At 36.9% G+C, this 25,255-nt stretch overlaps 1 protein-coding gene and 1 long non-coding RNA gene across 2 annotated transcripts in view; one reads left to right on the forward strand and one right to left on the reverse strand.

Annotated features, from left to right (window-relative positions):
* Positions 1 to 25,255, reverse strand: part of tmem104 (transmembrane protein 104) — an 84,560-nt gene that overhangs the window by 17,466 nt on the left and 41,839 nt on the right. Inside the window, exon 9 of the mRNA XM_030142099.1 lies at positions 3,165 to 3,258. Coding sequence (XP_029997959.1) covers positions 3,165 to 3,258 — 94 coding nt within the window. The remainder of the gene's footprint in view (positions 1 to 3,164; positions 3,259 to 25,255) is intronic.
* On the forward strand, positions 950 to 13,527 carry LOC115424703 (uncharacterized). Its single transcript, XR_003936123.1, has 3 exons — positions 950 to 960; positions 2,485 to 2,490; positions 13,334 to 13,527. It is a non-coding gene; the product is annotated as an uncharacterized LOC115424703 (long non-coding RNA).

Consider the following 25,255-nt stretch of genomic DNA (forward strand, 5'->3'; position numbering starts at 1 on the left):
CTCGTGGACTCAAACAAGTTTTCCATCCAGTAGATGAATAACTGCCATTTCCACAGAAACCACTTCCTCTGAAGTAAAAGGGACTTTACTCAGGGGGAGCACAGGGTCCATATGGCACTTCCACAACAGCTAATACAGACGGTAACCCCTCGGAGGATCCATGGCTACCTATGCATCGCTCAGAAGATGGACAGAGGTGATTAATAGTCATTAACTGAAGGGGGGTGGTCTCCTCACTTATCTCCTTCTTTCAAACCATTCAATATCAATTAGGAAGCCCTCCACTCCTGTCAGTGTTGAGGAGGGGGCTGGGAATGGTTCCACACCGCAGGATGGCAGCAAAAGGGAACAGTAATGAGATTTTCATATTTTAATCAATGAAGTATTTACAAGAAAAAAATATTCATGTTTTTGAAAAAGGTAGATGAGAAAACTATTAGTGTAGAAAAATATTTAACAAGTGTTGCCCCGGACAACAAACCCCGCCCCTTGCATGTATTGTAGCTTATTTTGGCATGGATCCAGCTGATGTCATCATCATCAGCCTCTATATATGTACCAAGTCTGAAGTAAATTGAAACAAAATTGATATTTTATAGACGTGAAATTTCGCCCATTATAGATAAATTAGAGAAGAAAAAAGATTTTTAAAAATTCACACAAAATTTGAACTTTGACCTACTTTTCCCAAAATGTAAACCCATCTATTCTGGGTCACTGTAAATCTATAAATCAAATTTGGTATGAATTCAACCAACAGTTTTGCTGAATGATCTACGTCCCGCTCTTGTAATTCTACCATAATTGATTTTTTTCTACCTATCCTTCTTCTAATGCAACAGGCTCAAAGTAATAAACCTCATTGTTACCTAATTACTAAAACTTTATGTAATTTTTATACAAAGTGTTGGTTTTTAAAATTCTACTACTAGACTATTCCCCACACATTCATGTTCACCTGTTTAATTTAATTCTCAAACCTGTTTCATCATAGTTGTAAAATGCACCATTTTTCAGAGCATTACCAATAACTGACAGGTATCATCATCGAAAACACAACATCCACATGCGGTTTTTGACAGGTGGAAGCAGCAGGACTCATCCCTGCACCACTTTCTATTTCTGAAATAATTTAATAAATAAAGTGGCTGTAGTGACTGAATGTACACAGTCAGCTGCACACAATGTGTCACACTGACCTGAGCTAATGGCTTCGCAATTGAAAATCACAGCAGGTTACAGGCTCTGCAGCAGCAGGCAGCCGCACCATCATTCATGTTTGGTGTTAAAAAAAAAATAGAAGAAGAAGAAGAGCACAGCAGCGGACACGAGGTGACTACAGCCGAGTGTGACGAAGCCTGATCTGAGGTCAGGAGGCAGCAGCGACACACTGGCCAGATGCTAACCCCGACACCCACAGATCCACACACCAGGACAGGTGACCCACACAGGTGACCCTCACAGGTGACGGATAAGGTGGGAGAAGGGTCAGTGGGGGAGGTGGCAGTCTTTAAGTGTCACTGGTTACAAATAAGAGAGTACATCCTGAGAGCCAGACACATAAAAATAACCAAATGAAACCAGTAAGTAAACAATTTACATGTAAAAATAATAGTTTATGATGCGAAACACCACCAGTTGTCATTAATCCCACATCAGAAACAAGTAGGATGGGAATTTGAGAACAGGGTACTTCTCTGAACCAGAGACCTGGTTCCCAGTAGCTCAGTTCCTCGGAATCATTAGTCTGTTGGCTTAAAGATTCATTTTATCTGTTCAGCAATGTCGCATCACGTCAAATACGTCATGTTATTTCCATATTTTGGTTCAGACACCTCTAAAGTCTGGTGGTATTTGACCAGTAAAGATGAAACTGGGGCCACTTACAACAGCTGCAGAGCTTCTATTAAGACAAAGGGTTTAATACCTCTAACATGCACAAACATTTAACCAAAGCATCCAATTATACTGCACCAGTGGAACGTCTTTGATTGGCTGCTTAGTTGTGTTTGCACGCAGTTTTCAACCATGTTTGTGAGTTATTTACCTCCGTGTTTCCACATTGTTTACATCCGTGTTTGTGTGTTGTTTGCAGCTGTAATTACAAGTTTATCCGTTGTTTGCTGCTAAGTTTGTGCAATGTTTACAGCTGTGCTTGAGTGTTTATGTCCTGTTTACAGCTGTGTTTGTGTGTTCTTTACAGCTGTGTTTGCATGTTTACAGCTATGATTGCGCATTGCTTACAGCTGTGTTTGTGTGTTGTTTACAGCTGTGTTTGTGTGTTGTTTACAGCTGAGTATATGCATTGTTTGCAGCTGTGTATATGCATTGTTTACAGCTGTGTATATGCATTGTTTACAGCTGTGTTGGCGTGTTGTTTACAGCTGTGTTTGTGTGTTCTTTACAGCTGTGTTTTCATGTTTACGCATTGTTTACAGCTATGATTGTGCATTGCTTACAGCTGTGTTTCTGTGTTGTTTACAGCTGTTTGTGTGTTGTTTACAGCTGTGTTTGTGTGTTGTTTACAGCTGTGTATATGCATTGTTTAAAGCTGTGTACATGCATTGTTTACAGCTGTGTTTGCGTGTTGCTTACAGCTGTGTTTGTTGTTTACAGCTGTGTTTGTGTGTTGTTTACAGCTGTGTTTGTTGCTTACAGCTGTGTTTTTTACAGCTGTGTATATGAGTTGTTTACAGCTGTGTTTCTGTGTTGTTTACAGCTGTTTGTGCGTTGTTTATGTGGACCGTGCAGGTTTGGTGACGGCGGCGTGGAGGCATGATTCAGTGATGTTGTGATTTTAACAGAGGGCTCAGAGGAGGCGGTTTATTTCGGTCCATTGCTGTGTGAGTGACGGTCCAATCAGGCTGAGGACGGGCTGTCAGACCTGTCAGGCTGACGAATGAGTGGAGATGGGAATCAAAGACTCGGAGCAGGACCGGACCGTGATGGACGGACCTGAACACGACCGCCACACATTAGATAGGGAGCAAAGGATTAGAGGAAGGAGAAAGGAGACAGATCTTGGGAAAATGGAAATATGTGCAGAAGATGCAGAAAAAGACACCCAGTGCAAAGACAACAATTAGGGAACAGGTGTTACAGTTGAAACTAACCTTAATAATCTGGGTTAGTGAGAATATAAAGGTGGATTAGATCATTCTTACCAATCCAGCGCATGAGTGAAGTGAGAATCTGAAGATATTTGGTCTTCTGGGCATTGAAGAAAGTGAAAGGTCCCAACAGAAGAGTGAAGACACCCTGCAAGAAAGCACACACACGACATTAATTTCTACAACTAAAACAATCTATTCTTACAGTTAAACAAAATAAGGCAGAAGAACCTGTTAATGAAACTGACAGAACAATAAAAACTATGGGTAAAAAAATTATTCCATTAAAGAGAATTAAAATAAAAAGGTAACTACTTGAATCTGCATTATGTGTTTATGATAAAATTGTGAAGAAATCTGCTCCAATCATTTAATATATAAGTCTTGTATAATGTGTAGAGGTCAAACGGTTGTTGTATTTTGGGAAAACTACACTCAAGTAACAAACCCACATAAAAATGAATTCAAGCTAAAGTAAAAGTGAAGTCTAATAAATCAAAATGAAAAAAAAAACCAAAACAAAACCACAAACAAATGGAAAAATGAACAATTATAAGACTGTTTGGGACTTGGAAATGTCTACATTTACAAACTATCATTTTCACAGACAATGTGAATGTGAACAAATATGAACAACCTGACATGTTTTAAGAGAAGTAAATGCAATTTTCACAATATTCTGCCTGTTATTAAATGGTTTGTGTATATGTAGATCAACTGTGATGTGTGAGTTGTAATGCACATGTCTAAATAGCAAATAACATAAATAAATAATTAAAATTCTTACTTATTACTACTTACTTCTTATTTTTTTTAAAAGAAATTTCAGGTTCATCTAATTCACATTTTTTAAAGGATATTCTGTAGATGTAACCATTTTCATAATGTAATTCTACTTTTTTCATTCTCAAACATAGAGAAAAGTTTGGAGTTGACATTATTTATCAGTTATTATGTTATTATTTTACTGGTCCAACCCAATTGAGATCGTATTTGGCTGAATGTGGAACCTGAACTAAAATGAGTTTGACAGCCCTGATATAAAATGACATCAACACACTCACACCACTGTATAATAACTATGTAACGTACTAGAAATAACACTGACTGAAATATCAACCAACACAAAACAAGAGGTAAATAGAAAATGAAAGCACAGGAAATAGAACGGCACACACAGACCCATGGACTGAGGTGATAATAGACGATTATAAATGATATAAAAATATCAAAGACGGTATTTTAGCAAACCTTTAGTCTTAGTATTGAACAACTTTCCTTAATTTCAAAAATATCCCTTCTAGAAAAAAAAGCTAAATACTGTATAAACCAACTGGTGTCTAGATAGGCCTTTACTTTTCTAATATAAAAGGCTTGACATTGAACTGTAGTGGAATTCGTTTCCTGTTTAGTTGCTTTTCTGTCTTTATTGCCACCTCTTTCTTCATTCTTCACTGACCTCAGCTGCTTTCTAAGAGTGTGTTTATCCATGTGTGTTTGATGCTGAAACCCTGCAGACACTTCAGATGAAACACTACACCAATGACCGCCTCTGGGATCACAAGTCGCTCAAACTGTGCAGTTGGAGGGAAGAAATGGATGATGGGAATATGTTTGGAGGAGGAGGGAGGTGAGGTGGTGAGACTCTGATTGCACTTCTTGATAAAGAAAGCATGTGATGGGCAATCAGCGCTGTAGCCCGAGAGGATCTGGAGTTTTTAAAGGACTTTGGATGAGTCCACCTGATCGTCTGTTCACCTGTAACTCAGAGGGCTGATGGGATTTTTTTAAAGCGCTCTGAGAAGGATGGATCTCACCGAGGTCTCAAAGATGCTTCACAATAAATATAGAACAAAGAACTAACACATAAAGTGAAGCAACAGGAGGTTCTTTTCATTCCATCATATCATATCATATCTTATCTTATCTTATCTTATCTTATCTTATCCTATCTATCTATCTATCTATCTTTGTATACTATACTATGTTCATTAATGTGCAATGTCACTCCGAAATAAATAAAATGAATAATTTGTGAAATGATAAAAAAAATGTTCTCACATTAGGCTTTAATGACACTGTTATAATTTATATTTACCTATCCATTACTACATCTGCAATAACAACTATAATTAAAAAATTTCCCATAATGCACAACTCAGATTTACATTCTGTCATACCCTGTCTGCGCTTAATCCCCTTTTACACATCATGCATCCATCCATATATTCACATGTTATTTATTGTACATAGTTGTTCTTACTATAATTCATTCCAAGGTATATTATTTAATTTTTCTTACTTTATTTTCTTAGATTTCTCTGGTTATGTTGAAATTGTCCCCTGGGGACAAATAAAGTTTACTGAATTGAATAGAATTAAACTGAACTGAAAAGACTAGTAGGATTCACAGAAGTTAAGAATCAGGCAAGATTATCAGATTCAAGGATTTAGTGAATAAAATTCACAAACTACAGAATATTTTTTCTGAGGTTTCGCTCTTGAGAAGAAAAGTCAAGCATCCCAGATATTATGTAATGAGGTATTTAGTTGAGTGAACAGTCCTTCCTGCTGGGGGGACTATAACTGCCAATGATTTAACTGAAGAGGAAGATAAGCAGAATATTTGTAAAAATCCTCTGCAGACAGAACACACTCCAAACTGGACTCTGTTGAAATATTTCTGCATAAATCCAACCCAATAAACAGGGATTCAATTTCATTTATAGAGAAAGCATCCATTGGTTGACGATGGTCACATGACTGTTTGCACAATCCAAAACAAAAAACTTGTAGATTCTATCAAAACGGTGAGAAGAAACTGACTGAAAACAGGTCTGAGTTTTATGGCCATCTAAATAAACACCATTAGAACTCATAATTGCACTCTGATATGGGAAATCTGACTGATACTGAACTGCTGGAGAAGCTAGTACTCTTTAGCCTGCACTGAAAATGACTGGGATTAGCCTTTAAAAAGTAACTCAAAGTTATAGCCAGCAATTAGTGTTTTTTACTGTATGTCTGATCTAGTGAATGAGGGCACAAAGGAGCCATTCCAGCCACAGCTTGAGCGAACTCTCACTTCCAAAAGTACAGATGGACAGCTGGGTATCTGTGGGAGTGAGGGAGGAAATAATAGCCTTTAATTCTGCTGAATAATGATGATGCCTATGTGTCTATATATTAAAGTATTACCAGCTGTCGTCTTGGCAGAGTGCAGTCTAAGCTCAAGCCGAGCCAAAACATAAATCTGCAACACCTATTGGAGGCAACCAATGAACCATTATAAAGAAATATGTGTCTGAAAAAGGAAGTGAAATTAACAGTGGCTGGCTGACAGACAGCTGTATTTCAGTCCTAAATTGTTTTGTGCCGTCGGCCTTTGCTTCCTGTTTAAAGATTGGTTTGTAAACTACAGCCAGTCATCATCTGTGAGTCCATTTCAGCTGGCTTCAAAGCTTTTTTTTTAATACTTCATTAAAATGTCTTCTTGAGGCTAAATACATGAGTAAAACCACCAATTAACATTTGTGTTTGCAAGCATTTAGAAGACAAATCCGTTCTTTTAATCCCTCCCTTTCCTGCTTGGCTTTTCAGCATATCCGCTTCCCCAGAAAGGCTTAGGTGATGCACTTAAGACACTGCACTAAACCACTCAAAACAAAGTATTACCACAGCACAGAGAGGAAACAGGACAGATGCTCAGTATTCTGATAATCAAACCGCTGTACTGTTCACTCAGCATGGTAGTATCAACAATCTGTACATTTAAGGTAAAAAATTCAATTAAACAGAGCTAGCTCATGCTCTCCCAAGCCTTACAGTCTCTAAATAATACATGAATTATCCAATAAAAACATTACATGTGAAAAATTCATCGTTAAGGCCAGTTCTAATATTAGTCACACTTGTACCGCTAAGCACAAAACATGAGCTTTTTCAACACAAGCTATAAAAAATATCATAAATTAAGATTTTAATCTACTTTCATTGAGCTAATTTTTTCACCTACATCTAACCTAATTCTTGATATCGAATACTATTTAAAAAAAAAAAAAAAAAAAAAGAGTTATACCCTAAAAATGCTAAGTTTCTACACGACACCATGATTTTAGATGAAAAAAACAAAAAACAGAAAAAAAAATGCAATATATTACACACAAAGTAGACTTTTCTGTTGAATTATTGCACCCACATAAATTATCCAGATAGAATAAAGCACGTATTATGCTTTAATGGAGGTGAAATCAATAACTGCAGAATGAATGAGTCCCTATGACATATTTTGCACTGAATAATATGCGTAAAGCTATTGGTGCAAATAGGAAAATACAAAACAATGGCAAAAAAATATATATTAATGCAAACTTAAACCCACGAGCATAAATACTACAACCCCGAAAGCTGCTCAGCCCCATGAAAAATGTGAAAATGTAATTTAAAATCTGAGAAAGTGCAGAGATTTGATCCTACTATCATACAATCATAAGGATGTTGGTGTTTTGAGTGAAAACATGCAGTCAGAATGTCTCTTGTTCTTGATTTTACAACTTATTTTGCAATAACAAAAAGATGGAAATACACCATCTTGTTATGTTTTGCTGGGATCTGGATCCTGTGGATGTTTTGCTGGAGGAAATCAAACTATTTCCCTTAAAATAAGCATCTCATTTGTGTTTGTCCCATTGTTTTTTTTTTATGATGTGCTGTATTTCATGTATCTACAAAAACATGCCAAGTTTGTCATTTCCTTGCACCAAAATTCAAATAAAGCTACGCCCCCACACATGGAAACAACAATATTTGTCAGTATTTTTCTCAATTTAAACAGTAATAATGACATTAACACTAACTTTACTTCCTTTATTCAATGGGCGTTGAAGCTGTGCAGCTGTGTCACCCAGAGAAATAAAACTGCCAGACAACAACAGAGGAAAAGACGAATATGACCAGAATTTCATAACAGATTGAATGACACTTGCTTTCAATGCATTTATGCATTTAATATTTTGTTCAGGCTATTCCAGCAATTTCATCCTCCTCTTGCTCACAAGGCCAACTCACATTTTGTTTGCTTTCCACTTCCTCCCGCAGAAACTGCTTACGTTTCATGCTCGGTTTAATAAATGTCTCAACAAACAAAAACAAATCCTGTCAGGAGAAAAGTGGCATGAATCTATTTGGGCTCGATGCTTCCTCCCCCTCCTCCTCCTCCTCCTCCTCCTCCTCCTCCTCCTCCTCCTCCTCCTCAGCAGGCTGATGGGTTTTTCTCGTCCAGACCAGCACACTCATCAACTATGAGCGTTTCACTTTTGACAACAGAGACATTCTTAAAAATCAGCCATTTCTCCCCTTCAGTGCGAGACGACACTTTCAGCAGCCGCCACCTGTTTCGGTGCAATCACACACTCCAGTGAAACGCAATAAAGGCCGAGTCTGAGATGAGAAACGGCGAAGGTGACCACGGCGACGATGGATACAAGCACAGAGCTGTCCTATTAGGCCTCCTTACAAGGACCAGACTGAAGATGTATCAGCACATACTGACAACGAGGCCTGCAAACAAATTATGTTCATTAACATTTAATGTGCAGACAACTTTGACGATTACTCTACGAAATGTCAGATGATCGCAAAAATGGTCAAGGCCATTGTTTTATTGTACCTGCTTGTCCAAGAGTGAGATAATGACGTGTTATAGTTAATGAAAGCTGAGAGCATCAAGGAATCATCATTAATTTTTATTTACTTTCACACTAGATTTGACTGTTCAGTACCTTCACATGATGTTTGGTGTAATTCGGTCTAAAAATGTGGTAATGAAGTAGGTTAAAAATTCATTCTAAGATGTTATGTTCATCCTTCCGTCTATCCATTTAACCGCCATGAACACAAATGTTAACCTTTACAGCTAAAACTGATGAAACCCTAAAAACTACATTAATTTAACTGTTTACAGACACCTTTCTACTGAAGATCAACTGATTAGATGCAATTCACATTTGTTTTAGTTAATTCAATTATTTGTCATGTATTTGTTTAAAATATAACAACTTTTCATTCCATTACAACTTTTATGACGTTTTTACATTGATTCAACTTGCAGTATCTTTTACATTATTTTTGTCTCAAGTCTCATGTCATTGTTTTGTATTGTATTTATATTGTATTGCATCGTATTTTGTCATATCCTTTTCATCTTATTTCTTACATTTGTGTGTTACACTTTTGTCTCTGAACATAATAAATGTAATTTTTGTCTTTTTGCATCTTTGTATTTTGTCAGGTTATGCTGTTTGTTTTTGTCTTGCTAATTTTTTTTTGCAGAATTTTTTACATCTTTTTTTATCATTCATCTTCTGCAATATTTGAGCTGTTGCACCTTTTGGAGTAGTTTACATAGTCTGGTTATGTTTTAATTTGTTTTCATCTTGATCTTTTTTTTTTTTTAATTGTTTTTGTATTGCAATATTTTCATCTTGTCTTTAACTGTGCTTGTATTGTTTTATCTTTTTTATACTGTTTTCATTACATTTTTATGCCATGTTTTATGTTGTTTTGTCTTGTTCTCTTGTTTATTACCCCACCCCCTTGAAGGGGAGGCAAGGGGTATCACTTTTGGTTTGGTTTGTTTGTTTGATTGTTAACACTGTAGCAGCAAAACTATTGGTTAAATTCATACCAAATTGGGTTTAGAGATTGCCAGTGACCCAGAATAGATCTGATTACATTTTGGGAAATGTAGGTCAAAGTTTAAATCTTTTATGAATTTTTTTTAAATCTTTGTTTTCCCCATTTACTTATGATGGGCAAAATTTCAAATGTCTATAAAAAAACATCAATTTTGTTTCAATTTACTTCAAACTTGGAACATATATAGAGACAATTGATATGCTGACATCAGCATACAAATAGACATGATGATATCAGCTGGATCCATGCCAAAACAAGCTACAATATGTGTGAGGGGTGGGGTTTGTTGGGCTTATATCTTATTCTTCTGTCATATTTTTGTATGCATTTTTGTATGTTTTGTATTTGTAACTTTACTTTTTTGTACTGAAACAAAAATAAAAATTTGGAGTCATCTTTAGTTATAGGTTATTATGATACTGTATGTGGCACCTGAACTAAAAAATGAGTTTGACATCCCTTCTCTACATGGACAGATCAGCACAAAACTTTCCAGAAAAACTATTAGACTCAGGACGTTTTCTGACATGAATGACATCATTTGAAAGTAACATCACTTGTTTTTTCCCTGAAACTTCCCTCTGACTCGGCCAAGTTATAATTTGGAAGTGAGAGATTAATGCGGCTTAGATATGGTGAATGATCCCAATAACGGTAAAAACCTGCCATCAACTGGCAACCCGGAGCTGTAGCCTGTCAATCACTATCAAAGTCTATGAAAACCAATGTTTAGGATTTGTTCGGATGAGAGGACGCATGAGGGTACGGAGCAGCATTTAATTGGCATTAGATTGCATCACTCAGAGCTCACGAGCCAATCCGCCGCCGCTCTCATTAATCGGCGTTTCTCCTGAGCCACGTGTTGCGTTGGTTTTTCATCCATCACAGTTGGCCTACGTAAGCCCACCCCTGACCGAACATCCCATTTAAGTAATTAATCAACACGTTTTTCTGGTCTTTTCTGCGGGGTCAGCCAAATACAGGGATGGCACAGATGTCCTCCAGCTCTTCGTTGATGCTGGATGCGGGTTTGTACGTAGAGCGCCATATGACCGCCTTGTTCGTGAATGCCAAGCTGTAAAGACTCCCTGAGGATTTTAGCTTGTACAAAAAGAGGGTTAATGGTAAAGAAGCAGAGATCACGCAAAGGAGAAAGTCCAGAGCTGGAAATCATACATGCCCCGGTTGCTCCATGTGTTGGTCCAGCCTGAAAACTCATAATCCTCCCACAATCAAACAGAGAAGGCCAGATTAGGACTCCCAATCCCCGTGGTCCCAAGATCCCTGGCCATTTGTGACTGGTGTTAGGCTTTATTCCAAACAGATTCTGAACATGAAGCACCATAAATCAACGCTGATTTGTTTGTTTTTTTTACTCATCATTACCTCTCTCATTACCTAAAATAACACCACCAGCATAATGATGTATGAGGGTTCAACCGGAGTAAACTGTAACTTAGTGGAAAACAGGTTGGCTTTAAACTATAGGTCCATCTGCTGGTCTTTCAATCCCTTCTCCCAGAAATGTTTGTCCCTGAAAAAGAGCTCACGAACAGCTCAAAGGCAAGCGTATTTATCTTTTCTGAGTAATGCAATCAGTGCCTACAATATGTTCTGTTTCCTCATGGGGCCTGTATCATGAAAGAAGTTTAACATACACAAAATCTGTTTCCTGCCTCTGTAACGATGCCTAAAAATCCCAATCACAACTCCTTCAGTTTACCCATGTTTTAGAATCAACTTATGAGCGTAACAAAGGGCATGGAGTTAGATCAGAAACATTTCTCAGACGAAGAACAAATGTGAAGAATTTAAAATGATGATACAGCCAAAAATGTAATTCAGATTAATACTGTTAACCACTTGTTTTGAGGCTACATTAACCCATAAAGACCCAGAACTATATTTGTGGTGAAGTCCAAAGGAATGTCTCCCTACATTTAACAGCTACCATAAATGCAGTAATAATCCTTATATTATCTTTTGTATTTTTTCAGTGAAAATTAGGTATTTTCCTACATTTAATGTACTGATCATGTAGGTGTTAATAAAGCTCAGTAAATACAGTGACTGTTATTATTACATCAATACAGAGAAAACATGACTTTTTCATCAAAATATATCATTAACTGAACATAAAAACAAAAACAAGTGTCTCTTTCCAATGTCATTTATCAAACTACAGGGGTTTTACTGGTGAATGAACGTTGCAGAAGATGGTAGTTTCCATCTTCACTACAGAGACTATGGATGCATCCAAAAAAGAAATGTAATCTTGCTGAAAAGATGGCAAACTGCATTTTACCTCAGTTATTTACATGTATTGATAGGATTAGTGGTTCTGCAGTTATTAAAAATTTTAGATCAATAGATGCTTTTGGGTCTATAAGGGTTAACTGAAAATAAAACATAACTGAAAATTACTATCTTTACTACAGTTTTACACCATGTATAACTACTGAAACACATTAAAAATGTATATTTCACAAGAAGAAAACAGTACGCATTGTGGATTTTTGTTGAGCAGGTAAAGTCCCCTGTGGAATGTATGCATTTTTTTCCCTAGTTTTTCAGAAAGCACAACCTCAATAAATCACATTAATTCGACATATTGCCCTGTTCTATTCACGGTAAAAGCAGCATGAATACTGCAGCCAAAACAGGAATGAAACTTGGCAACAAACTGTACCTACGGTCAAAGTGAAACTTTACACTAATCAATATTAATATACAAGTGGATCTGACCAATTACTGTTGGGTATTCCATTAAATTAACGTGGTTAGATTATTTTTATAGTGTGTATGACAGTTTCATTCTTTAAGTTGAAAACATGTACAGGGAATAAGTAAACCTAAAAACTGAATATAAAGTGGTGGTAAGAAGGCTCTCTGTTAAGTCTTTAAAGGTCAAGTCCCAGGGTTTAGTGTTTTAGTCTGCTTTAGGTTTATATATTAGAATCTAGTTTCCTTAAAGACCCTCTTACTCTTACTTAATGATCTGAAGCATAACCTGTGGACAGTTAGTGTTTCAGTGTAAGTTACCGTGGACTTGGTCACCACAGTAAAAGCTAAACCACCTTTGTGACTGACTTTCATGATAAAGATATATTTAGGTTTACCCAACACAGTTTTTTTCTGCACTTAGATTATTGTACAAAAACGCCAACATTACCATTATCCCCTCTTATCTCCCCCAACATTTCCAGTGACTTTTACTTCCAGGAATTAATTAACCTGGGTAAAAGAATAGCTGTTAATCTGTGTGGTTGCATGCCCACCTCAAAGTTCAAAGGAAATTTATTCAAATGAAGCCATTTCGAGTGGCTGACACTAAGACCCACTGAATTTCTTTTGGCCGTATTTGCCAAGTATACCCTTTAGCATCTTTGGATGGACAGACAGATTATTGCAATGAACTAATACAGATGCCATCATGTGTCCAGTTTTTGTAGCTTCTCTATTTTCAAAAACAAAGTGAAGTTTGTAGAAATGGAATAAACAAGTTTGCAGCTCCCACTGGCTTAAAGTGGGTTTGCGTAAGTGCGGAACATTGCAAATGTGTTCCACCAATCAGCGTTCTTCAGCATACAGCCCCGCCCCTCAAGAATTCCAGGGAATCTGAAAAGCCCCACCCCCTTACTAGGAACTTTTGTCAGGTAAAGTTTAGGTTTGAGGGAAAGTTTTTTTGTCAGGTAATTTTGGTGGAAACGTGCCAAGGTTTTTCAAAAACCTGAGTAAGTCAGAAAAGTTCCTGCGGTGGAAAAAGGTCTATTTAATTCATTCTATAAATGTAGTTGTGTTGTCCATGTCTTCCTCCCTTTCACCTCCCTCCAGACTTCTCTACATTTGTGATCTGTGGTTCAACTTCTCGGTGTTTATGTTGTCCAGTCTCTGTGTGGTTTGTTTCTGTTTCTGCTTTTCTTTTCTGTCTCCTCTTTCCTTAAACTCCAGCAGGTCCGGGCAGATGGCTGGTTCTGTCAGAGGGTTTTTCTTATGTACAGGAGGTTTTCCCACCCTGCTGTTGTTTTGGTGTTGCCCTCAGAGGTTTTGCTTGGAGTCTTTTGCTGTGAGATAATCATGTTTTGTAATTGCTGGGATATGAATACAATTGAACTGAATCTATAACCCATTTTTTCTGTGCTGGAATGCTAAAAATGTGCAAACTAGTGTTAACCTCTGCATTGAAAAGAAAAAAACAAAACAAAACATATCACCCAATGCCAGGGTGTGATGTGTTGTTGATAATTTTCCACGAAAACAGATTAGATCTACAACACAGATGAATAAGATAAATTAAATCAGCTAGTGACATTTGTATACGCTAATAAAAGAATACAGGATCACAGTATTGTTTAGAAGTACATAGAGTTATCAGATGGACTGCTGGGAATCTGTGGGAGTGAGAAGAATAAAATAATAGCCTTAAATTCTGAAGTATTAATATATATTTATGTTTTACCAGCTGTCTTCTTGGCAAGCTCACATTACTACATTTGCACAAAGCTTCATTTATGTTTACCAAGGTTAATTTTCAACTTTATTATCTCCGAGTGTCCTTAATTTCAGTCTGTATACTCCTATATACATTTGACATAAAAGCCGTTGGTGTTAATTTGACAGTAAAAACATATGTAGCTGAAACGGAGCTGAGCCACCTCCTCTACAGCTGCAGTAACGGCCGCCGACTACAGCGGCATGCGTCATTTAACTTTAATTAAGACGTAAATGTGTAAAATATAAAGTGGAGCTCTTCAACGAGAGATGGTTCACATTAGTGGTACGAATGAGCCGCCACTTCACTTTCATTTCATTAGGGTCGACTGAAATAAATCAACAGGGAAAAAGAATTCGACACACGTATTCATACAACAGACAGAAAACAGAGATAGATTATTTAGTTTTCCCGCTTCTGCTTAATAATGCAAAACAAAATAAAATACTCTGTCAAAGCATGATGCTGAGGACAAACACCACTTCAGTGAAATCATATACACAAAGCAATGATGTATTAGGTGTTATGGGCCAATTTATCGCCTCGGTTGTGACATGTATGATGAAGGACTTGAGGGGGAACCTGACCGGGGTGGTATGGAACGGAACTGGCATAAAATAGGCCATAAAAGCCCAGGAGATACACACAAGCCCTTATGATGGCAATAACAAGTCAACTGATTCACTGAACACAGGCATCGAGGAAGAGGAGGATGAAGACGCTGGGGTGTGTGTGCCTGTTGTTGTGCGTCGGTGCCTCGGAGGCAGAGCTTTGCAGTTAAAATCATATTGGAACGATATGTTTGTCAGGATGAAAGAGAGTCCATCTTCAGCATCATTAATCACCGGAGAACGTCTGCATCAGGCCGGCTGCGATTAACCGCAAATATAATAAAATGATAAATTAAAGTGTCATGTATCACAGCCAATTAAGGAAGTCAATTAAGAGGTGTGGTTTAGGTTCCCATGGGAGGAGCATCTGCAGGAACATCAACATTATTCATTGATCAAATTAGTATCTCAATTTTTTGATGGTTTATGGTTATAATCAAATGTTTTCTGGCAACGTGAACTGAACACAAACCATGACTCTGAAATACTGTTTCTTTACTAAAACTAGCTGCTGTATACATTTGGAGGTGCACTTTCACACCTAATATACATATATAATCTGAGAAGAAAACCGGTTGCATGATCATGATTTTGTGATTTAGGCATTTTTCCACAATTTTTCGAAAACAAAACCTGGATTAATCAGATTATTGCGATATACAGTCATGGAAAAAATTATTAGGCCACCCTTGTTTTCTTCAATTTCTTGTTCATTTTAATGTCTGGTACAACTAAAGGTACATTTGTTTGGACAAATATAATGATCGTAACAAAAATAGCTTATAAGAGTTTAATTTAAAAGCTTATATCTAGACATTTTCCACGGTTTTCTTGATAATAACCAAAATCACTTAAGTTCTTACATCAATAGTTATGGCATTGTACTGCCAAAAACAGTGCTTTTAGGCATTCCATGTTTTCTTTTCTGTCTGTTTTAGTCACATGATACACACAGGAGTTAGTACGTGATTGCATAACTATAGTTTCTGATGACTTTTGATGGTCTAATAATTTTTTCCATGACTGTAGAGTGGTGGCCAAAAGAATTAGAACACTTATTTAAGAGGTTTCATCTGTTTGTTTGTTGTTGTTTTTTTTTTTTTAAATTTGCCATTAAAATACCCATGAAACAAATGAAATATCTACAGTCATCATTATGCTCTATAAACTATAGAATAAGGAGATTTAGGTAACTTTACAAAAAACAATCAGACAATCATGTTTGCTCACAGAAGAATCCAAATTCCTTGTGTGTTCATTGTAAGGTGTGATTGTGGTTAAACTTATGCTGATGTGAGTTTGAGGACACAGCTGTGTGATTCTGCTGAAAGTACATGGCCAATCCTGCTCTTTAAGGAAATATTAAAGTAAAAGTGGACAAAAACAGTTGTGCTCAGACCAACCATCTGTATGTTTCATGAACATTATGAAATGAAATCATGTTTTGGCGGCAAAAAAAGTCAATTTTGTCAGACCTGTTACAATAATTTTGGTCACCGCTGTGTATGAAAAAACCTTCAATATAAGATGAAATATAAATATCGGACACTGCTATTGGTGAAAAGACAATACAGATATGACCCAATATCAGCAAATATCAACTGATATGAATAAGTCAAAATAAAGACCATATAAAAGTTGGGGGTAACAGATAAAAGAATAAACATAGGGTTATTTTTATGAATCAGAAATCCAATGGAAGCTACACAGGACGGTTGAGTTGAGCCAGACTTTTACTTTATAGGCTACTAGAAGAAGATTTTTTTAAAGTAGTATGATGAAGAGATGAGTGTAACTCCCTCACACACCTCTTCAAATACCAAACTTTTTACATCTTCATCAAAAAAAACCCCAAAAAACACAACTTAAGACCAAACAAGGAAAAAAAACCAAAACCTTTTCCATACAATCTCAAAATACACACGAACACAAAAACGACTACAACCATCTGCCGCATCTGGTGACTTTATACAGTGGACACTATGGATCAGGTGATATTGGACAAACAGGAGCAGAGGCTTTTATCTGTCGATGAGGCTCAACACCAAGTGAAGATGTTAACATGTAAACTTGTAATTGCTGGAACCAACCAAACATAAAGAATCCAATAATCTTTACATCTGCTGGCCGTGTTGTTGTCGACTCAGGTTTATGTTCATTGCACAAAGCAAAGGTGGCCCACGTGTGAATCACAATGTGTGAACAAATACCTAAAGCTGGATACTTATAAACCAGAGCGAAAACCTAGTGCTGCAGGTGAACAAAATTCCACACAGAATAGAAACAAAACAGAACACCTTTATAGTCATTATATTCAAAAGATGTAAGATTGAGTGTGCTCTTCAAAAAGGTGCTGCAACAAAAACATGCATGTACTCCAGATGAATGAGTTCCATTACATTGCAAATAAAAAAATAGTTTCTGTCTCATACATATTGGTATATGAAATTGGTCAAAATTCCCTCCTTTAACATAACACAATAATATTTCTACCTTTTAATTGTCATAAATTGAAGAGGACACTGCAAAAAAGGATTTTTAAGAAAGTAAATAAAGTCCCTATTTCTGGAATTTTTTTCTTATCTTTAGCCCAAAAACAAAAATATCCTTGACAAGTACGTTTTGCACTAGAATATGCATTTTTAAGGAAATATATCTAATGCTTTTTTTTTTTTTTTTTAAGTCAATAGGACATTTCAGCTAATACTGAGCAAAACTGTCCCCATGACAAGCTCTAACAAAGGTTTGCATGAAGTTCTGCATTTGACAGCGTATATATAGTTTATTCAAGAAGTCCAGGAGCGTAAAGATAGCAAATGAGAAGATGATCAATCAGAGTCACTGAAATTAAAAGTGTTTCAACGGGACATTTTGATTTTATTTAACAGAATTCCCCCAAATGCTCTAGTTTCAGCTACATCAAGAAGATGTGTGTGGAAACAATAGTAGTCATATGCAGTTGAACTGAATTTCTACATGAGTCGGTTTTAACTTTCTTGCACAACGAATGCTCTCTGACATGAGAAGAGACTAATGAAAATGAGTTTTTGCCATTCTCTCTAAAAGCTGAGTTCTTGTGTTCTTTGTTTAAGACAAAAGATGAGAATTCCAGGATTTTTTCCACTATGTATGTATCAAGGTTATTGATGATGAGAATGGGGGTGGGATTAAATTAGTTTTTTCTTCTTCCCTCTCCTTTTCGAGTGTAAATGAATGATTTTGGAATTTTGAAGTTGCATGTTTTCTGTAAATGCTCAAAATAGACAAATAAATGAATGAATGAAAGGTGTGTGTCGCAGAAAAGAAAACTAAAATGCAACAACAGCAGATTAAAGCAGAATGAAAAAAGACAAGGTGAATAAAACAAATGCAAAAGTGATGCACTTGTGTCTTGAGCCTGCTTACATGACCTTAAAAATCTGATAACTGTTAGTAATCAGATAATTGTGATAATCAGATCTGACACGTTTACATGCACTTCAAAAATCTGATAATTGGAAAAACCCTGGTTTAGACGTTTCAGTCCATTATTAGATTTATTTCATACTTAAGCACCAAACTTCCTGTTACTGTCTTCCGCTCAAGTTTGACTACAAAATTTATTTTTCCTACAATTTAAATTGTTTTATGCATGCGCAGATGTAAAAGAACAAAATAAATTAACCTATATGCATGCATGAAGACGTTTGAGTATTGGGGAGAAATACAAGTGTGTTAATCCAATTTTGTGATCACATAAAGCTCCAGAAACCAGACAATAGTCAGAGTATTCGTATGAATGCAAATGGTCTCACTGGCTTCAGTGGCTGTGGGAGTGTCCACAGTTCAGCCTCTGTCTGGGTCCTTTTAGAAACACCTTGAAAGTGGATGAAGTGTTTGGTGAAGCAGCTGAAGAACAAGGTTTCCTGATACACAAATGTAGATGTATATGAGACTTCCCTCCGCCTGACGCTGATGAGCAGAAGACGCTTCAGAATACAATCATTAAATAATGACTGAAGGATTTAGTGTCAGGGTAATGAATGTGTGAGTATATTTTGGTGTTTTATGAGCTACACATAACTGAATGCTTATCTACTGGCAGCAGAAGCCCGCCCACCCTCCGGGTCAAAACCGAGCTACAGAACCCCCACCCCCACCCCACTTCCACAAAGGCACCCACAAAAAACCACCACACACCAACACATGAATATATATGAATACATTATCGACTCTGTCCGTGCAACAGGTTTTGGGAGGCCTGCGACCCTTCATCCACCTTGCACAAGTATTCATTATTTTGTGCCATAGATACCGCAGGCAAACTTACCGGAGCCAGGTTCTGGCCAGCTCAGATAATACAAAACAATTTTACACAGCCAAGTCATGAACACTGTGAATAATACATGCTAATGTGTGTTCTGTGAGCAGGTGGTGAAGTTTCAGGTGGGTCTATCACCCGATGTATGAATTCAGACCAAAGATTCACTGAAAACTTGTAACTGCTTGTAATACATCAGTCTGTAACATCCTGCAAACACTCTTTATATTTGCATTTCTGGTATTGATGAAAAATAGTGGAAATATAAAATGAAATGAGTAGGTCTGTTGGTGTTATTTTTGATAAGTAGGAGAAAAAAACACTAAACATGGAGACAGGATTTCACCAGGAGAACACCTGACACACCATCTATGTAACTGAAAGATCAACATACAACACTGTAACCTTCACCTGTTCCGTACAGAGGTGGTTTTATTTCAGTATTTAGACTTCTTATTTGGTGATCAGTCTTCTGTCATTTTATATTGTGTTACTCCTGTTTTGAAGCTTCACATCATAATCTCAAATAAAAAAATAGGACCAAGGCTCCTGTAGTCCAATGACATATTTAAATACATTAATTGACATTCATTTGACATTTCAAGGTCAGAGTAGGCCAAAGGTCATGGTGCCACATGAAAGCCCATATGTGACTTCCTATCTATTGCAAATAGTAATTATATCAGTATCTTCAACTGTTTTGAAGTTACAGCACTTTGAAATGTTTCCCATTATAAAACAATGGGGTTTTTTTAATTTAAAAAATCCATAAAAACATTCAAAAATCAATATTTCTCAATTCTTTGAACAAAATTGGTAGACCCTCCCCCAAGGAACCTCTGCTATGAATTTCAATTGATTCTGGCAGACAGTTATGGAGAAGAAGTTTCTAGAAATCTGGACATAGATGACCTTGGTTTTAACCTTTCAAGGTAACTCAAGGTCAAATGTAATGACACCAAATTAAAGCCCATATGTGACTTCTTATCTATTGCCAATAGTAATTATACCAATATCTTCAACTGTTTTTAAGTTATACCACTTTGAAATGTTTTCCATTATAAACCAATAGGGATTTTTACAAATTAAAAAATTCTTAAAAAAAAACAAACAAAAAAACCCCAATATTTCTCAATTCTTCGAACAAACTTGGTAGACCTTGGCCCAAGGAACCTCTGCTATGAATTTCATTTGATTCTGGCTAACAGTTTTGGAGAAGAAGTTTCTTCCAAAATTGTTTACAGAGGGACAACAACTGACACCAATAGTCCATCAGACCTTCGGGCCGTTGGACTAAAAACACCAGAGTTTATTATAACATACACTGTCCACCTGCACTGTTGTCCTTCTCCTTTCAGCCCAAATAAAAAACTAAATATAAATACAGATGAACAAGATGCGTGACGCCTTTTCCAGGCTTCCATATCAAAATGAGGTTGTTTCTGACTGAATCTAATAAGTGATTGGTTATTACAGCTGTTAATCACATACTTATTTACCCTCCTACCTGTCAGAAAACATGCAATAAGAAAACCTGTATCACAGGGTAGGTCTTTTACTGCCTGAAAGCACAGACAAGAAGTAGATGTAGAAGTCTTATGTCTTCTCAAACCAGGTGAAGGAATTTCTGCCAAATTATGCTTAAAAAAAACAAAACAAAAAAACAACTGACACTGCAGCTTTAATAACATGGACCAGTGTAACAACCCAATAGTGTTCTATGGTCTAATGAAAACTCTGCTACTTGGATTAATTGCTATATGCGTCTTTCTCATCCATAACATGACATGTAATAGATGAAACGCAATATGAAAAACCATTTATTTATATACATCAAGATGAAATTGATCAAGTTAAATGGTCTAAAATCTGAGATAGAACTTTTTAACCACATCACCCAGATCTAGGTGAAGTGAGATGATTAAAATACTCACTTTATATTTAACCAAGTCAAAAGTGCTGTTTACAACAACAAACATTGGTCTGAAAATAACTATATCTATTGTATTTTTTTCTAGAATAAAAACTTCATTACTGAGCTTTGCAAACAGCTGACTAATAAATACTCCATGGCTTATTATTCTAACTTTATATGCAAACCCTGACAACCTGTTGCTGCTGTATTTGAACACATACACTCTAATAAAAGGACAATAATATGTCAAAAGTAAACTCTGATGAGCATCTGTTTTGCCAATGACTTTGACCAGGCTGCTGTTTCCAAGACTAATTAAAACCTGCGATATGGATTTCTGTTCTTCAAAAAAGACTCCAGGTAAAATAATGAGCAACAGCACACAGTGAAGATTTATGACAGTGAAGGGACATATCTGGGCAGGAAATGAGAAACGATAATTTGCCTGTGATTTAATAGGACAATGGTTATTTCACTCTGAACTATTGTAAAAGCGAGACAGAAAAAAGGGGAGGAGGGAATCTGTGAGACACTTTCATCCCAAATGAGGCAGATGATGGAGCGAAATGAAAAATAAAGGAATCAATCAACAAAGAAGAGCTTTTGTGAATATGTCGTGTGTCAAAACGTAATTAGAAAGACTGGAAATTTATCCTCCACTCTGATGAAGGGCAGGGCGGGTCAGTCGGCCCCTAAGGAGCCACAACAGAAGCACCGTGACCCTTAACAGCTAATCAATTCAGGAAAGAAAGAACAAAAAGAAAAAAAAACATCGCGTTTGTGCTGCAGCAACAACCTGCAACGCACCAACCCACCAACAGCCGGACAAGTAATGAGCTCAAGGTGACGGCGGGTCTCGCTATGGACAGCTATTGTTAACCTGTCTGCATTTTAAATGTGGCTGCTAACATCTCAAGGAAACCATTTGGCTTCAGTCATTGAGACAGCGGCAGCATTTCATCAGTCCGAAACGTCCTTGGAGACAAGAAACAGCTCCGTACACAAATAGTACAGGGATGGAGGATGTGTTCAGGTCCTTTACCGGGGTAAGAAATACAAGTACACACTGTGAAAATACCCCTGTGTCGGTAAAATTACTATCAGCAAATTCAGTGTTCAAATCGATAAAAAGTCAATTTTCTAGAGACAATTCAAAATAAATCCAGGAGTTATTATGTCAAAACGGAGAAAACTGAAGAAAATGCAACTTCTTCCTGCACAATACATCCTTAACTGAAAGTAAAATCAAGCATCTATAACTACTGTTATTTGTTAAAGCACATTTGCTGAAAAACTTGTGCATTTGGTCCTCAGCAGCTGCCTCATGTTTTAATACAGCCCATAACATCCCTGGGCAGGAGTATTGTTACAAATTGCTCAAATATTACTTCATGCGGTGTGAGTATAGTTAGGAGACAATTGTTTGAGATATTCTGATTATTTTACATAACCGTGAATATTGTTTCCAATTAAATGGTAAATGGACTGCACTTCTATAGTGCATTTTATACACCTTCACGGTGCCCAAAGCGCTTTACAAAGCCTCACATTCACACACACAAATACACATTCACTCACCAATAGGCGGCTGTGGCCATGCAAGGCGCCGCCAGGGAGCAATTTAGTGTAGCCCATGGACACTTCCTCATGTGTCAGGATTTGAACCGCCGACCCTTCGGTCATTGGACGACCCACTTGACCAACTGAGCCATAGCCGCCTCTACTGACCTGCATACAAATCATTTAGTGACCAATACAAATAAAATTTATGATAGTTTGACCGATGCTTTTAATGACAACAATAATAATTCATTCCACATGTTCTATGCCAATAAATGCCTCCTCTTACGTTGTTTGTGTATAATTAAACTACTATTAGATATGTATGATGGTGACAAATGTAGTACAATACAACATATTGTTAATTGTAAATACCTATATGATAAACAGAAACAGATAAGTACTTTCAGGAAAAAAATCTGAGTTCAAATGCACATTAGACAGAATTTCCACTTGGTTGGATGATGGTTTGTTTTTGTCAGGTAAAGGCCACATGACAGGGTCACAACAAATCAGAGAAGGATACATCTTCTCAATTTCCTATTTTTCACCTCATCAGTTTCTCGATGCTTCATTATGACATGGGATTAGAGTTCGGCATCTCATCTCCCTGAAGTGCAGTATTTTATTTATTGTTGTAAAAGCCATTTTCAATCTCTATGGCGATTTCACCTGATGCACATTTAAAAATTAATGTTTTCTTCAATATTAAGTTGTAGTGATTATTTATACACATTAAATACATGATCAAACTTGTGTTAAATTAAAACATGTGTGACATCCCCACATCACCTACTGACACATGATGCCACATTGTGAAGAGAGTTGAAATGTAATAAATTTTCATGAACATGCGTCTGTAAATGTCAGCATGCTACATCCTTGTTCGAAAGCTTAGATGCTCTGCAATTGAGTCACTAATTTATTTTACAGCATTCCTGAACACCTAAACATAATTAGTAAAAGAATCACCTGGATAACAACTGAAGCCAATAGGACTTCTAAAAAATTAAATGTTGTGAAACTAGAAGTTACTAGCTTACCATTAATTAATTTTATTCTTGAGGTTCTTCATTTATGAGCTTTGGAACTTGGTAAATAAGAGAAAATTAACACAAATTACATGGAAGGAACAGGTTAAAGGTCTTTAAAATCCTGTGATTTTGGACGGAATGAAGTTCACTAATACGATCACACTGTCCTCCACCATCATTGCTAATAAACGTGGGGTAAAAACAATAGAAAAAAAATCCAACAGTAAACTTTTTGACCATTTCGAGTACTTACATTGTACTGTAACTGTTGGTGTACACACTAACATAGTCAGTGTAATTACGGGAGTATATGATCTGAGACAGTGTTGTTTTCTTCTGGAAAAGCCCAAAGCCATCTCTATAGTTAAACTGGGCAAACACTGTTAAGCAGACAATAAATATATCCATTAGTTTTCTTCCATGACAGATGTAACTGCCATATTAAAACAAACATGTTAACACAAACACACGGCGCCCTTCATCATGCTGAGGCAGAAGTGATGCCTGATAAGAGTGAAAAAAGCTCCAGGAGTCGAATAAACACACAATGCATGAGTGTTATCTAGTACCAACAAGCATGTGTAATGATTCACTCACTTTATCAAAATGTCTGAATAACAAAATAATAACCATCTACTGGGCCCGTCAGGTATGACCTCCCCGTCTCCTTGACAACCGCTCCCTCATCCCCGGTCGGTCCAGCGCCTGCCCCCCCCGTTCTGATCAGCTGCTCCGATGCAGCGTCCTGCTGTTGTGTGGAGTGGACTCCCCTCCTGTGGATCGCAGCTTTAACACTCCTTCCTGCTGTGATAATCTCTATTAAACCATCTGCACTGTCAGCTCCTCGCAGCTCCGCCTCTGACTGGGCGAGTCACAGCGTCTTCCTCTGAAACGTACGCATCACACGGAGACCAGGCTCCTCAGCTTGGTATAGTTTGGTTATTAAATTGAGTGAGGTCTGTTGAAACGAAGTTAAACCACACAGCTGGCAGTTTGCATTTGTATCTGCCCATATGTACTGTATGCAGTGAAGTAAGGCTGACCATGTGACCAATATTTATATTTGATTGTTTTTTTTTTTTCCTTCAACGTGAAGTTCTGGATCATCTTCAGCATTGGGAACTGACTGGTCCTGTTGGTAGATGTTCGAATCGAGGGGTGTCAAACTCATTGCAGTTAAAGGGCCACCTTCAACTCAATATGATCTAAAGTGGGTCAGACCAGTAAAATAATAACATAATAACTTATACATAATGCTGACTCCAAACTTTTCTCTATGTTTGAGTGAAAAAAGTAAAATTATGCTATGACATGTTTACATCTACAAACTATCATTAATGTGAAAAATGTGAAGTTGATCACATGTCAGATTTTCTTCATATCATCCCTAATACATGGTATAACAGGTTAAAACATCAATATATCAGTTGCATTTTTGTCTAAAGAGTTAAAGCATCAGTATATATCCTGTGTTTTTGTGTAACGGGTTAAAACGTCAGTATATATCCTGTGTTTTTAAGTAACAGGTTAAAACGTC

This window comes from Sphaeramia orbicularis, chromosome 8, assembly GCF_902148855.1.
Source record: "Sphaeramia orbicularis chromosome 8, fSphaOr1.1, whole genome shotgun sequence".
NCBI lineage: Eukaryota > Metazoa > Chordata > Actinopteri > Kurtiformes > Apogonidae > Sphaeramia > Sphaeramia orbicularis.